Source organism: Saccopteryx bilineata, chromosome 8 (genome assembly GCF_036850765.1).
Source record: "Saccopteryx bilineata isolate mSacBil1 chromosome 8, mSacBil1_pri_phased_curated, whole genome shotgun sequence".
NCBI lineage: Eukaryota > Metazoa > Chordata > Mammalia > Chiroptera > Emballonuridae > Saccopteryx > Saccopteryx bilineata.
In genome coordinates this window covers 41,120,828-41,135,040 of record NC_089497.1, presented here as the reverse complement: position 1 = coordinate 41,135,040, position 14,213 = coordinate 41,120,828, and the positions used below count along the sequence as shown (strand labels likewise).

Here is a 14,213-nt window from a genome sequence, read left to right as displayed (position 1 = left end):
AAGCTGTGGTAAACTGCTCTTTTTTTCCCTTAAGACTACTCAAATGCCTCACTAAGTCAAAGACTTCCTTTGTTCCCCCACCCAGACACCTCTTCCCACAATACATCCTCTCTGAACACTTGTAATGATTTCTCTGAAAGTCTCCACAATGAGCAATGAGTTCCTCAAACTCAGCGTTTTAGGCATTACCTTTAGCTGATCCCCTGTGCAAGGAAGAAAGCTACAAAGCCCGGACATAACTTTTTGTTGTGGTCCACACTCTGGGTGCTAAGGATGCCCAAATCCCCTGCTCAAATGATCCTAAATTCATTTATGGAGTCTTCTTGGACCTTTTCCCATGGGCTGTTAATGATCTCATAAGCAAACTGAGTCTTTGTGGAAAAAGGCCCCAAACTTAAAAGATGTGTCAGCCTGATGTCCACCCCATACACCGGCTTGTGGTCCAGGAGAGGTAAAGAATGTGTGAGAACCAGCACACCCTGCAGCACGTTCTCATTGGAGCTCAAGTACAGATTTTCAAAGAGTCTATGCATTTTAATTGAAGCCTAGATATACAAATCATTATGACACTATCTGTCAAGAGAGGAAAATAGAATATCTTACTTAAATGTTTAGTTTCTTGATTAATAATGTTTAAATATTTTATATACAGTACAAAGGCCTTCATTTACCCTGTTGCTCCAAGCTCTTCAAATGCTTGGGGGCCCTGAGTGGTGTCCGGGTAGTTTGGGGAGAGGGTATGGCAAACTTTATTAACCTAAAGCAGCAATATGATGTGTACTTTTCAAAGAATGAATAAATGACATGCTGAAAAGCATTATCACTGCATTGTCCAGGAGATGTTAATGCAAAAATATATACAACAACAACAAAAGCAGTACAGGGCAGTTCAACCCAGTGCCTTAGTTTTTCCTCTTTAAATCCTCCAATAAAGCAGAAGCAGCAGATGTCTATGAATAAATGGACACAAAGAGGAGGTCAACAGCGGAAGAAAGAGGTTAAAGCAGGGGTCCCCAAACTACGGCCCACGGGCTGCATGCAGCCCCCTGAGGCCATTTATCTGGCCCCCGCCGCGCTTCCGGAAGGGGCACCTCTTTTATTGGTGGTCAATGAGAGGAGCATAGTTCCCATTGAAATACTGGTCAGTTTGTTGATTTAAATTTACTTGTTCTTTATTTTAAATATTGTATTTGTTCTCGTTTTGGTTTTTTACTTTAAAATAAGATATGTGTAGTGTGCATAGGGATTTATTTGTTCATAGTTTTTTTTTATAGTCCAGGCCTCCAACGGTCTGAGGGACAGTGAACTGGCCCCCTGTGTAAAAAGTTTGGGGACCCCTGGGTTAAAGGGTTGGAAGGCCCTGTAGTGGACAATGAGGGCAAATTTTGGAATATAGAGATAAATGTTGAATACTAATATGCACAAGTCTATACGCCAAGCACTGTGGGGAATATCAAGATTAGTGAAATGGGGTTCCAATCTCAAAACCTTTCTATTCATTACACTTGTGCTGAGTACTTGCTTCTTTCTCGAGCTGCCTTGGAGCTGATTTTTTCCATTTGCTGATGATTACTATCAGTAGCCTCATGTTTTTTTGTTTTTTTTTGGGGGGGGGTGTCCTGTGGCAAGAAAAAAAAAACTAAGGAGAGAAAGTGTCAGGCTTATAAAGGCATACCGGGACCTGTGCTAAATGCCTGTGTCATGACCGAAGAAATAATACTTTGAATAGAGAGCTTTCATTTATTTAGTCCTGTGTCAGATACAGTCTTAAACATTTTACATATATAATATATTAACAGTTTAAGTATTAAAGTCCTATTAGATAAGTGCTATTATTATCTTCATTTTGCAGATGGGAAAAGTGAGACACAGAGAGACTAAATAATTTACCCAAGGTCATTTGTTCAGTAGATTACAGAGCTTGGATTGGAAGCTAAGCTGTCTTACCATCCAGTTGAAAAGATCATACTCCTTTCCTAATGCAGATCTAAACAGCAAACACATTGGTATAAAATAGGAATTTATTAGCTTGAATTACTTAATAATTTGGGTTGTCAAATATCACACACTTATTGATATTGCAGAATTTTAGGATTCATAGGAACTTGTAAAATGATCATATCTTAGATGTTAATTCCTTCAAGAAGGCTTCCTGATTTTCCAAAACTATACTAATTGTGCCCCTCCTTTTGTGGGTCCAGTGTGTCCTCTTACTTATTATCTCCACAGAAATATTTATTATATATAATGCAACTTTTATTTACATGTTTTATTCCACCAGTCTGCTAAATTCTTGAGAAGAGAAACTAGTATTTGTTTATGGCTTACTCCCAGCATTTAACAAGCATAATAGCTGTCTAATAAATATTTCAAAAATTAAGATTGATTCAAGTCATATACATATTAGTGATGTTCTGTGTAATTGCCACATGATTACATTGAATCACAGAGAACTGAAGAAATTTTTTCCCCAATTACATCAGTTTTCCTGTAGCAGAGAAATTGCACAAATTTCAGAGTGAGGACGTTATAATCAGTAGGAAAGACAAAGTCCACCTTTGAACTTAAGTTGCCAATGACCTTTCATTAAGCCACTTTTTAAGTTAGGACCTCTGACCCAAAGACAAATGCTATCCTCCTTGTGATAAAGACAATGAATTCTTTCGTCAGCAGCAGGCGACTTCCTCATAAAACCAAGGAAATTGCCTAAGCATGACTAAATCACAGCACACAGATCTAAGCTGTCTCAATGGAAAAGTCAGCAGAAATCTACTGACAACTTGGGACAAATATCTTTTTAGATTTTATTACCACTGACTTCTCCAAGAAACCATTTTAATTCTCAATATACCACTTGTATTTCCCTCATAAATTCCCTGACTACTTGTCCAGAACATAAAGGAGAAGAGATGAGAGGGTATGTGAGAGGGCCAGGATGTTCCATACCTACTTTCTCATTTAATTATCTCAAGCTGGCACAGGTATTTTTACCTCCATTTTACAAAGCAAACATGGTACTAAGGCAATTTGTAGATTGCTACACTGGATAATGGGGGTCCCAGATATTTGAAACATGGTATGCTTTCTATCCCTGAACCTCATTTCTCTACTATTTTAAACCATGTCACTCCCGTATTTTATACTCTCTGTTTAATGAGTGAGCTACACAATAGAACTTCATAATTTTGTGTCTACTGTAGCAACAACTTTGTGGAACTATTCCCATAAAAATGTCTCATTTCCAATCATCACTGGGCAAAATAGTCTTTTTGCTTTCTGACACTACTGTATTACACTTAACCCAAAATTTTGAAAGCATGTTCAAAAATTTATTTATTTGTTTGTTTGTTTCTCTTTCTTTTTTAGCTATATGGATCCAGAGACATTAAAAAATTATTCTGAAAGCAAAAAAATTATTCGCTTTATTAGAAAAGTATTGCTCAATTTGATGTATAATACTAAAAGGGAAGAAGAGGTCTCATCAGGGTAAGTGCCTTTGAATCTTATTAGAAATGCTATTATAGTCATTTGAATTTCCCTTTTTATTTTATTTTATTTTTTAATTTATTTTATGTTTTTGTATTTTCTGAAGTTGGAAATGGGGAGGCAGTCAGACAGACTCCCACATGCGCCCAACTGGGATCCACCCGGCATGCCCACCAGGGGGTGATGCTCTGCCCATCTGGGGCATTGCTCTGTTGCAACCAGAGCCATTCTAGCACCTGAGGCAGAGGCCATGGAGCCATCCTCAGTGCCTGGGCCAACATTGCTCCAATGGAGCCTTGGCTGCGGGAAGGGAAGAGAGAAACAGAGAGGAAGGAGAGGGGGAGGGGTGGAGAAGCAGATGGGTGCTTCTCCTGTGTGCCCTGGCCGGGAATTGAACCCGGGACTCCTGCACGCTAGGCTGACGCTCTACCACTGAGCAAACCGGCCAGGGCCTCCCTTTTTATTTTAAAAAATTTATATTTTGAATACTTTCCAAAATATTACTTACATACATACAATGTTACTTAAAAATAGATAGTATAACTTTTTTTTAATAGATTTCACATAACAAGGTTAACTATTAACAATTTTCAAGTGTGCCATTCGGTGTTATTTAGTAAATACACAATGATGGGCAATCGTTACCTCTTAACAAATCTCACATTTTCATCACCCCAGTACTGTACTTATTTATCACTCACTTCCATTGCCCCTTTGCCTGAACACCTAGATAGCAATAGTCTTCTTCCTGTCTCTGTGAATTTATCTATTCTGAATGTTTTATAGAAATAAAATCATACAGTATGTAGCCTTTTGTTTATGGTGTCTGTCACTCAGCATAATGTTTTTATCCACATCATGGCATGCACCAATACTTTTATTTCTTCTTACCCTGAATAATGGTCCATTGTATGCATATACCCATTTTGTTTACCCATTCATCAATTGATAAACATTTGGGTTATTTTTCACCCCTTGGCTATTGCTAATAGTGCTGCTATGAACATTTGTGTATAAGTATTTGAATACCTGTTTACCATCTTTTGGGTATACAGCTAGGAGTAAAATTGCTAGATCATGTGATAATATTGTTAGTTTTTAGAGAAGATTCCAAATTGTTTTACATAACTTCTAGGCCATTTGTAAATCAGAAAGTATGAGTTCATCAACGTTTCTTATTCAAGATTGCTGCAGTTATTTAGAGTCAGTGGCAATTGTATAACAATTTTTGAATTAGCTTGCCTATTTTTGGGAAAATGCCATTGAGATTTTCACAGGGCTTGCGTGGAACCTGTAGGTAGCTTTGGGGAATGCTGTCATCTTAACATTAAACTTTTCAATTTGTGAACATGGGACGTCTTTTCACTTACTGAGTTCTGCTTCAATTTGTTTCAGAAGTGTCTTACTGTTTTCAGCGTACAAGTTTTCAGTTAAATTTAATCCTAAGCATTTTTTTTTCTTTTTGATGCTATTGAAATCAATTTTTTTCTTACTTTTTTATTATTAAGTGAAAGGTGGGGAGGCAGAGATAGACTCTCACATGAGTCTTACCAGGATCCACCTGGCAAGCCCGCTATGGAGCGATGCTCTACACATCTGGGGCTGCTGCTCTGTTGCTTGGCAACTGAGCCATTTTAGTGCCAGAGGCGAGGCCATGGAGCCATCCTCAGTGCCCGTTTGAGCCATGGCTGTGGGAAGAGAAGAGAGAGACAGGGGAAAGTGAGAGGGAGAGAAAGAGAGAATGGGGAAGGGTGAAGAAGCAGATGGTCATTTCTCCTATGTTCCCTGACCAGGAATCAAATCCTGGGCTTCCACACACCTGGCTGATGCTCTACTACTGAGCCAACCAGCCAGGGTCTATTTTTTTTCTTAATTTTACTTTTGATAGTTTCTTCCTAGTGTATTTTTATACATTGACCCTGTATCCTAAAACTTTGCGAAATTCATTCTCAGTTTTTAGGAATTTTCTAGAATTTTCTGTATATAAGATCATGTCATCTATGAACAGAGATAATTTTACTTCTTCCTTTCCAATTTGTATGTCTTTTATTTCTTCATTTCAAGAGAAAGAAGTATAGACCCTTCTTCTCAGTAAGAGTATCAAAGACTGTGTCTATCTTTAATCCATCATACTTAATAAACACCAAAGAATATTTTTGTAATATAGTTATTTTAAAGCCTTTAGTACTAAATTGAGTGACAAGTTTCTGAGTAATTATATCTGTTGATATAACTTTAATAAAGGGAAATTTGGAAAACTAGAATTTATAGTCAATGCATCCTTTAGACCAGGGGTAGTCAACCTTTTTATACCTACCGCCCACTTTTGTATCTCTGTTAGTAGTAAAATTTTCTAACCACCCACTGGTTCCACAGTAATGGTGATATATAAAGTAGGGAAGTAACTTTACTTTATAAAATTTATAAAACAGAGTTACAGCAAGTTAAAGCATATAATACTAATTACTTACCAAGTATTTTATGTTGGATTTTCGCTAAGTTTGGCAGAATAAATCTTTATAAATCAACTTACTATAGTTAAATCTATCTTTTATTTATACTTTGGTTGCTCTGCTACCGCCCACAGTGAAAGCTGTGAACACCCACTAGTGGGTGAGAGGGGCCAGGTTGACTACCACTGGTTTAAACAATTTCCAAAATGCCATTCATCTCAATATGCAATACATATTCCAAAGTTACATGTTTTTGAATTCCCATCTCCATCATTTATTAGCTGAATGAATTTTTTAGGTCTCAGTTTTCTCATTTGAAAAATGGGTATACTAATATCTGTCATATTCTAGAGGCTAACTGATTTACATAAAACAGCTGGCAAAGCAACTGACATATAGTAAATATGTAGTTTAAACATATAGTGAAAATATGCTAGTTGGGTTCTCCTCTGCTTCTTTATGGAATTGTTGTAAATATTACATAGTATGTGTAAAAAGTCCTTAGTCTAGGGACTAGCACTGGGTAAGCACTTAACAAATGTTAACACTGAATAGTGTTCTATTCAAAATTAAGTTCTCTAATCAATGGATGAAATCATCACCATCAAAATTCAACAAACACAAAAAGAAACAAATAACCATGAAAGGAAATGAGCAGAAATAACAGCAGATTGACATCCTTAAAACTTCAGTTAATAGAATCATTTAATATGGACCATAAGTATTACTAAAATGTTGCACTTAAATAGGTGATGGACTCATGAACATGGACAAGTCAATCACCAAAAGAAACTGAACAGAAAAATGGAAAAATACTTATAATTCTTAAAATTAAAAATTAAACTTATTCAGAATTGAATATAAAACCAATACGGTGTATCTAATTTGGAGAGATGAAGCTAGAACTGAGCAAATAAGAATAAATGCATAGCATTGGCAGGGCTCTGATAGAAAAATATCAGGACCCTGAGCTCCAAGGTGTAACATTTTGGTGGACCAACCTGAGGATCTTGAACCCCCACAGTCTCATGAACACTCTGTTCTGATAGAAGCAGCCACCTTTACCCTGCTAGAGGATAAAATCCCCCTAGCACCTTCAGATGCTGCCAAGACATCACAAGATGGAGCTTGTCTTTGTTTCAGGTTAATCTCTACCACCTTTCACTGTTTCCAAGGTAATTGCCCAGGTTAGATCTCAGCATAGCTAGAGAGTGAAAAATAGTCCCTATTTCATGATACTAAAACTTATCAACTGAAGGAATTACAACACCTGACTAATACTAGAGAACACTATACTAGAGAATGTATAAGGGAATAATTCTTGAAAAGATTACAAGATAAAGCCAAACTGTGAAGAATTTATTAGCCTGATGGCGTTATCCATGATAATTCAAGTTTCAACATTCTGTCAGGGACACTTGGAGTTGGTACAGTTACATTCCTCAAATGGGTTTTTGAAGCTTGACTGGGTCAAAAACCTATAATAAATGAGGTGCAGATAATAAAAATTGGGATATATAACTAGATTAATTATATGAGAATGAAGAACTAACCTCAAGACCTTATTCTCTGTCTTTATTCACCTGAAGGACATTTCCCTTCACCAAGGCAACAGTAATAAACTCAATGATAGATGTCTTCTGCAGGACATGGTTGGCAATAGCTGAAGCTGCAAGAGAACTAGTCTCTTTTGTATTAAAAGAATTTGGGACTGGCAGAAGACAAACAGCAACACTTAAATGTCGTGAACCTGGGAATGACTAACAAATTATGTATGTCAAAGGGCAATATACAGTTAACTCAGTGTTACTTGACTTTTCTAAAGACAGAGGGCTGGTCCTGACTAGGTGGTGGTGCAGTAGATAAAGCATTGGCCTAGAACACTGAGGACCCAGGTTTGAAACCTTGAGGTTGCCGGCTTCAGTGCAGGCTCCTTAGCTTGAGCACAGGGTCATTTGCTTGACCCCAAAGATCGCTGGCTTGAGCAAGGGGTCACATATGAGAAAGCAAGCAATGAGCAACTAAGGTGTCACAACTATGAGTTGATGCTTCTCATCTCTCTTTCTTCTCATTTGTCCCTGTCTCTCTCTCTTTAAAAAAAAAAAAGACAATGAGCTGGTGGGCAAAGGGATGAGATCACCTACTGCAAAAAAAAAAAATATATCATGATTCCTCACCTTTTCTCTAGATCTACATCAGTTCTCAGGCCCATAGCCCTTCAGAAAAGATGACAACAATACCACATGTATACAGGATAAATAGTCTCTAAATATTTTTTCAAATGGACCTTTAGTCACTTTACCAGAGTAATTGTGCATTAGGAAAAAGAGAATACCCACATTTTAGTACTTTTGGGATATGGCTTTTACCGATAGTGACACCGAAAGCTTGAAATGCTATCATGGTCCTCAAGTTAAATTGGGATCATATTTTTAGGCTAGATGATATACAAAGTTTCTAACTCAGTCTGTCTCATGGCAGTATTTCAAGAGAGAATTGAAGATATGGATTTAACAGCAAAGGGCAATTAGAATCCCTGTATCCACAAAGATGGTTCAGCACAAGGCAAGAAGAATTGCTGATGAAAAAGAAGTTACTGATTTCAAAGGACACAATTGTGCTTCAGGTTCATGAAATGGAATGGACTAAGCATGTGTACAAGCACTAAACTTGCCCAAAAGATGCCTGGAAGCTATGAGCCGAAGGTCCTTGAATTTCATCATTTTGTCATTCAATGTCGGAAGATGTATTAGCTTGAGTTGGGACAGATTGCACATATGGATGTAGTCCCCCTTCAATTTGATGTCCCAAGTAACAGAACTATTGATAAGAAGGGGTGAAAACTGTAACTATGAAGACAAGTGGACATGACAAGAGCCATTATACAGTTGTTCTAGCTTATTGTGCTGACAGAACCAAGCTGCCTCTTATGCTGATTTTCAAATGCATAACAATGGCAAAAGAAGACATTCCTCTAGGAGTGATTGTTCACATTCATGATAAGGGTTGGATAGACCATAATGGGATGAAGATTTGATTTGAGAAAGTTTGGAAAAGGAGACCAGGTGGGCTCTTATGCAAAATTGCCCTATTGGTGCTTGATCAGTTCAAGGCACACATAACAAAAAAACACAAAGATTGCTGCAGAGCAAAAAACAAAACCTGTCGTTATTCCTGGAGGCTTGACATCCCAGCCTCAACCACTTGATGTCAGCATTAACAAACTCTTCAAAGCTGCCATGAGAGATGAATGGAACCAGTGGATAAAGTCTTCTGGGGACAAGTTAACACCAGAAGGAAGAGTGAAGAAACCAACTATAGGAGAAGTTTGTACCTGGGTAAAAAGGTCCTGGAATAATATCAAGATTGAGATCCTTGTCAAGTCATTTAAGAAGTGTGGCATTTCAAATGCCATAAATGCAACTGAGGATGAGGCAATAGATGAAGACAGTGATTCATCATCAGACACAGATGAGGACAAGCTAATGGATGGGAGTTTTGACAGCGATGAGGAGTTGTATGAATTTTATGATGAATAAAACTTGAGTTCAGTAACGTTGCATAATACATTTTTTTTCATATTTCAGGTCCAAAAATTAAGGTGCATCTTATACATGGGGAAATATGATATTTTAACCAATCTTCAATCAGTAATAATTAATTATTTCATTTGAGTTTTAACAATAGCATATTCTATTGTTTGAATATTTAAAAATAATGTAAAAAATAAGTGAAGTAAATCTTTATAATTCCATTCTCTAGCATACTTGGCATGAAAATAATTTTCCACAGCATATATAGTATATTACTTTACATTTTTTGATAAAATGTAGGCCCATACTGTTCCACACATACATCCTAGGGTTTGTTTTTTACTTTATGCCTTAACAAGAAAAGAGGCTCATAATATATTGTTAGGAGAAAAAAAGAATCAGATTACAGGACAATACATATGATTAATTCCTTTTGTGTTTATAGACATTGATTACATAAACAAAAGGATTGGAACACTATTCAGACTGTTAATAGTACTTATCTCTGAGAAATAGAAGTTTTGGAAGGTGGAAAGTATTTCTTTTCTTTTCTTTAAAATATTTCCAGTTTAAATTGCCTTATTTTATGAACAGGAGTATTTCTATTAAAAAGACAGTAAAAATGAGTGAGAGGTGAGGAAGGTGAGAAAGAAAGAGGAAAAACCAGTACGGAGTCATTTAACAGAAGTGGGGATTAAAAGGACAATACCTGAAGCAGGATGCCAGAAAGTGCTAGCTAAGGAGGCTACCTCCTAGAACTCAGCTGGGCTCTGTAGCTAGTGATGATTAAAAGAGAACCTGACATGTCAGGAAAGTTATCAATGTAATTCTTTTATCAAATAAAACTCTTTTTTTTTTTTTTTTTACAGATCTCTCTTACTTCATATAGCTCATAAAATAGTATTTACTGAAGAATTTGAGTATGTCGGATACCTTGTGGTACTAATGAATATGTTCTTTATTATAATTTCTTGGATGCCTAATTTAGGTCAAATCTATGAAAATGAATTGAAATATTCTTACTATTTTTTTATTGCATTTTACATCCTGGAGGCCCTATTTAAGGTAATTCAAAGTGTGTGTGTGTGTGTGTGTGTGTGTGTGTGTGTGTGTGTGTTATATTCGAGAGGGAGATTTCTTAACTTCATTTTCAATACCAGCTGCAGTTTTTTAAAAGAGTATATGAAATTCTCTTCCACTTCTTAAACAAATAAACTTTAGTTTTTTATTTATTTATTATTATTTTTTTTTCATTTTTCTGAAAAATGGAAACAGGGAGGCAGTCAGACAGACTCCTGCATGCGCCCGAACGGGATCCACCCGGCATGCCCACCAGGGGGCGATGCTTTGCCCCTCTGGGGCATCGCTCTGTTGCGTCCAGAGCCATTCTAGCGCCTGAGGCAGAGGCCACAGAGCCATCCTCAGCGCCCGGACCATCTTTGCTCCAATGGAGCCTCGCTGCGGGAGGGGAAGAGAGAGACAGAGAGGAAGGAGAGGGGGAGGGGTGGAGAAGCAGATGGGCGCTTCTCCTGTGTGCCCTGGCTGGGAATCGAACCAGGGACTCCTGCACGCCAGGCCGACGCTCTACCACTGAGCCAACTGGCCAGGGCCAGCTTTAGTTTTTAAAGGTGATTTTTAGAGTGACTCAATAGAACATAGCCGTACTTTAAGGATTGATTTTGTGTTTGCAAAAATAACTTTTAAGTAGTGTGTGTCAAAGGGTCCCAGAGTGAGTTTCACAGCTATTGGCAATGTTCCTAATCGTAGCAGGGTAGTGAGCTCAGAGATGTTGGTTTTACTATTTTTATACTACATAGTAAATAAATGGACAAATAGACTGATGATCATTATCATGATTTGATTTTTAAATCCAATATAAAGGTAGTTGTGAAATAATGAAAATGAACACCCACAAAATGATAACAGTATTGTGTCATATGGATCAATTAGTTGTAATATAAAGAATTTTAGCCAGAGGATTTAAATAAAAGAATTACGCTTGACTTGTGATGGCACAGTGGATAAAGTGTTGACCTGGAATGCTGAAGTCACCGGTTTGAAACCCCAGGTTTGCCTGGTCAAGGTACATATGGAAAGCAACTATGAGTTGATGCTTCTTGCTCCTCCCTCCACCCCCATTTCTCTCCCTCTCTTCACTCTCTAAATATTAATAAAGTAAATCTTTAAAAAATTAAACTTGATATTTGGACAAACTATACTTGATATTTAGATATTTAGTAGAAAACTAAAATACTACTGCATAGCCATAATGTTGGAGAGGGGATGGATTCACACCCAGTCACATAAATTCCAAGTTATTTGGAATGACCATAAGATATTTTATATATTTAAGAGAAAATAAAACAATGTTAGGATTGCTTCTAGGGTTAGGGTGAGAGTGAGGAGTTCCCTATAATATTACGTAATATTATGTACTATAATGTACTATAGTGGAAAGAGCACAGAGCTAAGAGTCAGTAAATTTGACTCTGGATTGGGTGTTCTCTGACAAACTGTTCACGAGGTCCTTGAACTTCTTCCCTCTTCAATTTTTTTTTCTTCTATAAAAGAGTCAGGGTTGGCCTAAATAATTATTGCAGATATCTCTAGCTTTATGATTATTTGCAGTCTGTACATTTAAGCTGCCATCATAGCCATGCATAGGTGCAGCTTCATTCATTTCCAGGGGTCCCCAAACTTTTTACACAGGGGGCCATTTCACTGTCCCTCAGACCGTTGGAGCGCCACCACATACAGTGCTCCTCTCACTGACCACCAATGAAAGAGGTACCCCTTCCAGAAGTGCGGTGGGGGCCGGATAAATGGCCTCAGGGGGCCGCATGTGGTCTGCAGGCTGTAGTTTGGGGACGCCTGATAGGCCCACTTATGACAGCAGCACTGGACTGTAGAGACATGGTTATACTTTATAGCTGAGAGGATACTCCCAACTCTGCAACCCTGGCCTTGTCTCCCTTCTACTTAACTCAGGATTCATCCTCACTGTCCAATTTTCCTTTTCTTTTCTTTTTATTCAGTGAGAGGAGGTGGGCAGAGAGATAGACTCCCACATGTGCCCCGACAGGAATCCATCCCACAAACCTACTAGGGGGCAATGCTCTGCCCACTGGGCTGTTGCTTCGTTGCTCAGCAATCAAGCTCTTCTTAGTACCTAAGGTCTAAGGCCTTGAAGCCATCCTCAGTGTCTGGGGCTAACTTGCTCTAATCGAGCCATGGCTAAAGGAGGGGAGAGAGAAAGAAGAAAGAGAGGGAGGGAGGGGTGCAGAAGCAGATCAGCACTTTTGTGTGCCTAGATTGGGATTCAGACCAGGGACATTTGCACTCTAGGCCAACACTCTACCACTGAGCCAACCAGCCAGAGCTATCACTGCCCAAGCTTGCCTTTACTTACCATTTCCTTTACCCTGTTTTCTATTTAGTTCAGTTCTGCTCCTTTGTACTATGCCTTTTAAAATATCCATTGTGTTAATAAAGAATCAGCCATAAAGCACCAGTTTTGATAACATTTTAAATCCTTAAATTAACCTTTTAAGGTAGATATATACCATGCTTTGCATTTTACAGATGAGGGACCCGAGTCTCTGATAAGTTGTACAACTTGTCTACAGCCACATAGCCAACAAATAATAGAATCGGAACTAGTCCCTTAAAGTTATTGTTCTTTCTAACAAATAAACCTGCCTTAAAATTTCCTCCCTATATTTTCAACATTTTCCCAAATGCTCTTCAACCTATTAGAGGAATGGGTCTTTTGAAACCTTCTCAGAGAAAGGGTAATCACTATTCTTCATCCAAGAGCCAGAGGGTTGGATGACCTGAATTTACAAACATTTTTTGACAAACTTACATTCAACAAACCTCTGTCTCTTTGAAGCCCACATTATCCTTTCATACCAGGTTCTACCTCTCCTATAGCTGTGTTCTACTGATTTCAAGATAACTCCTTCATATTTCTGAATACTTGGTATTTGAGTAAAGACTTATTCTTTATGCCAATCATCTCAAGTTTCTAAGAGAATGATCCAACCCATGCCTGTTTCAATAAGAAGGAAATGAGGCATCTACAGAGGCTAAGTGGTGATGTGGGCCGGACCTCACAAGGCCAGAATCTGGTCTTTTTTCTGGATTCATACATTGAATTTTCTCATCCTGGCCAAATGTGAGCAGAATCAAGGGAAATAATTCTACCATTAAACACACAGGAGTCTGTTTATAAATAAGCATAGAATTTCTTAATTTATAATAGCTTTTATATTCTCCTTGGGACATGAATGTGTCTGCCTCCTATATTTTCTTTGGATCATGGTGAGTAGGGGTATCAGGCTACTAAATGAAGACAAATTAATCAACATTACAAATCAATTATCTTCGGTATTATAATAAAAGACTACACAGTTGCTATAAAGGGGGAAAAAAAAGATCCTTACACAGAATAGTAGGGTCAGAGAAGAAAGGCTTTCAAGGGTAGTAGATGCTTGAGCTGAATTTTGAATAATGAATAGGAGCAAAAGTAAGGAATGAGTACCATGAGTACATAGCATAATAAAAAACAAGAGCAAGGGAAAACTTAAAGGCAACATTGTGGCACACACAAGGAACATAATTCCTGATGACTGATGCTTAGGGATGAGTTGGTCAAAATGGATATTGGAGAGTTGGTCAAAATGGATTCTGCACACATAAAATGTTAAATTTGTGTGCAGAAAAAAAAAATTTGTGTGCG

At 37.7% G+C, this 14,213-nt stretch overlaps 1 protein-coding gene across 1 annotated transcript in view; it reads left to right on the top strand.

The window, feature by feature from the left end:
* The window catches only part of SLC9C1 (solute carrier family 9 member C1), a 119,848-nt gene that overhangs the window by 60,887 nt on the left and 44,748 nt on the right, over nt 1–14,213 (top strand). Inside the window, exons 14-15 of the mRNA XM_066240806.1 lie at nt 3,367–3,486; nt 10,342–10,537. Of these exons, the coding sequence (XP_066096903.1) occupies nt 3,367–3,486; nt 10,342–10,537 (316 nt within the window). The remainder of the gene's footprint in view (nt 1–3,366; nt 3,487–10,341; nt 10,538–14,213) is intronic.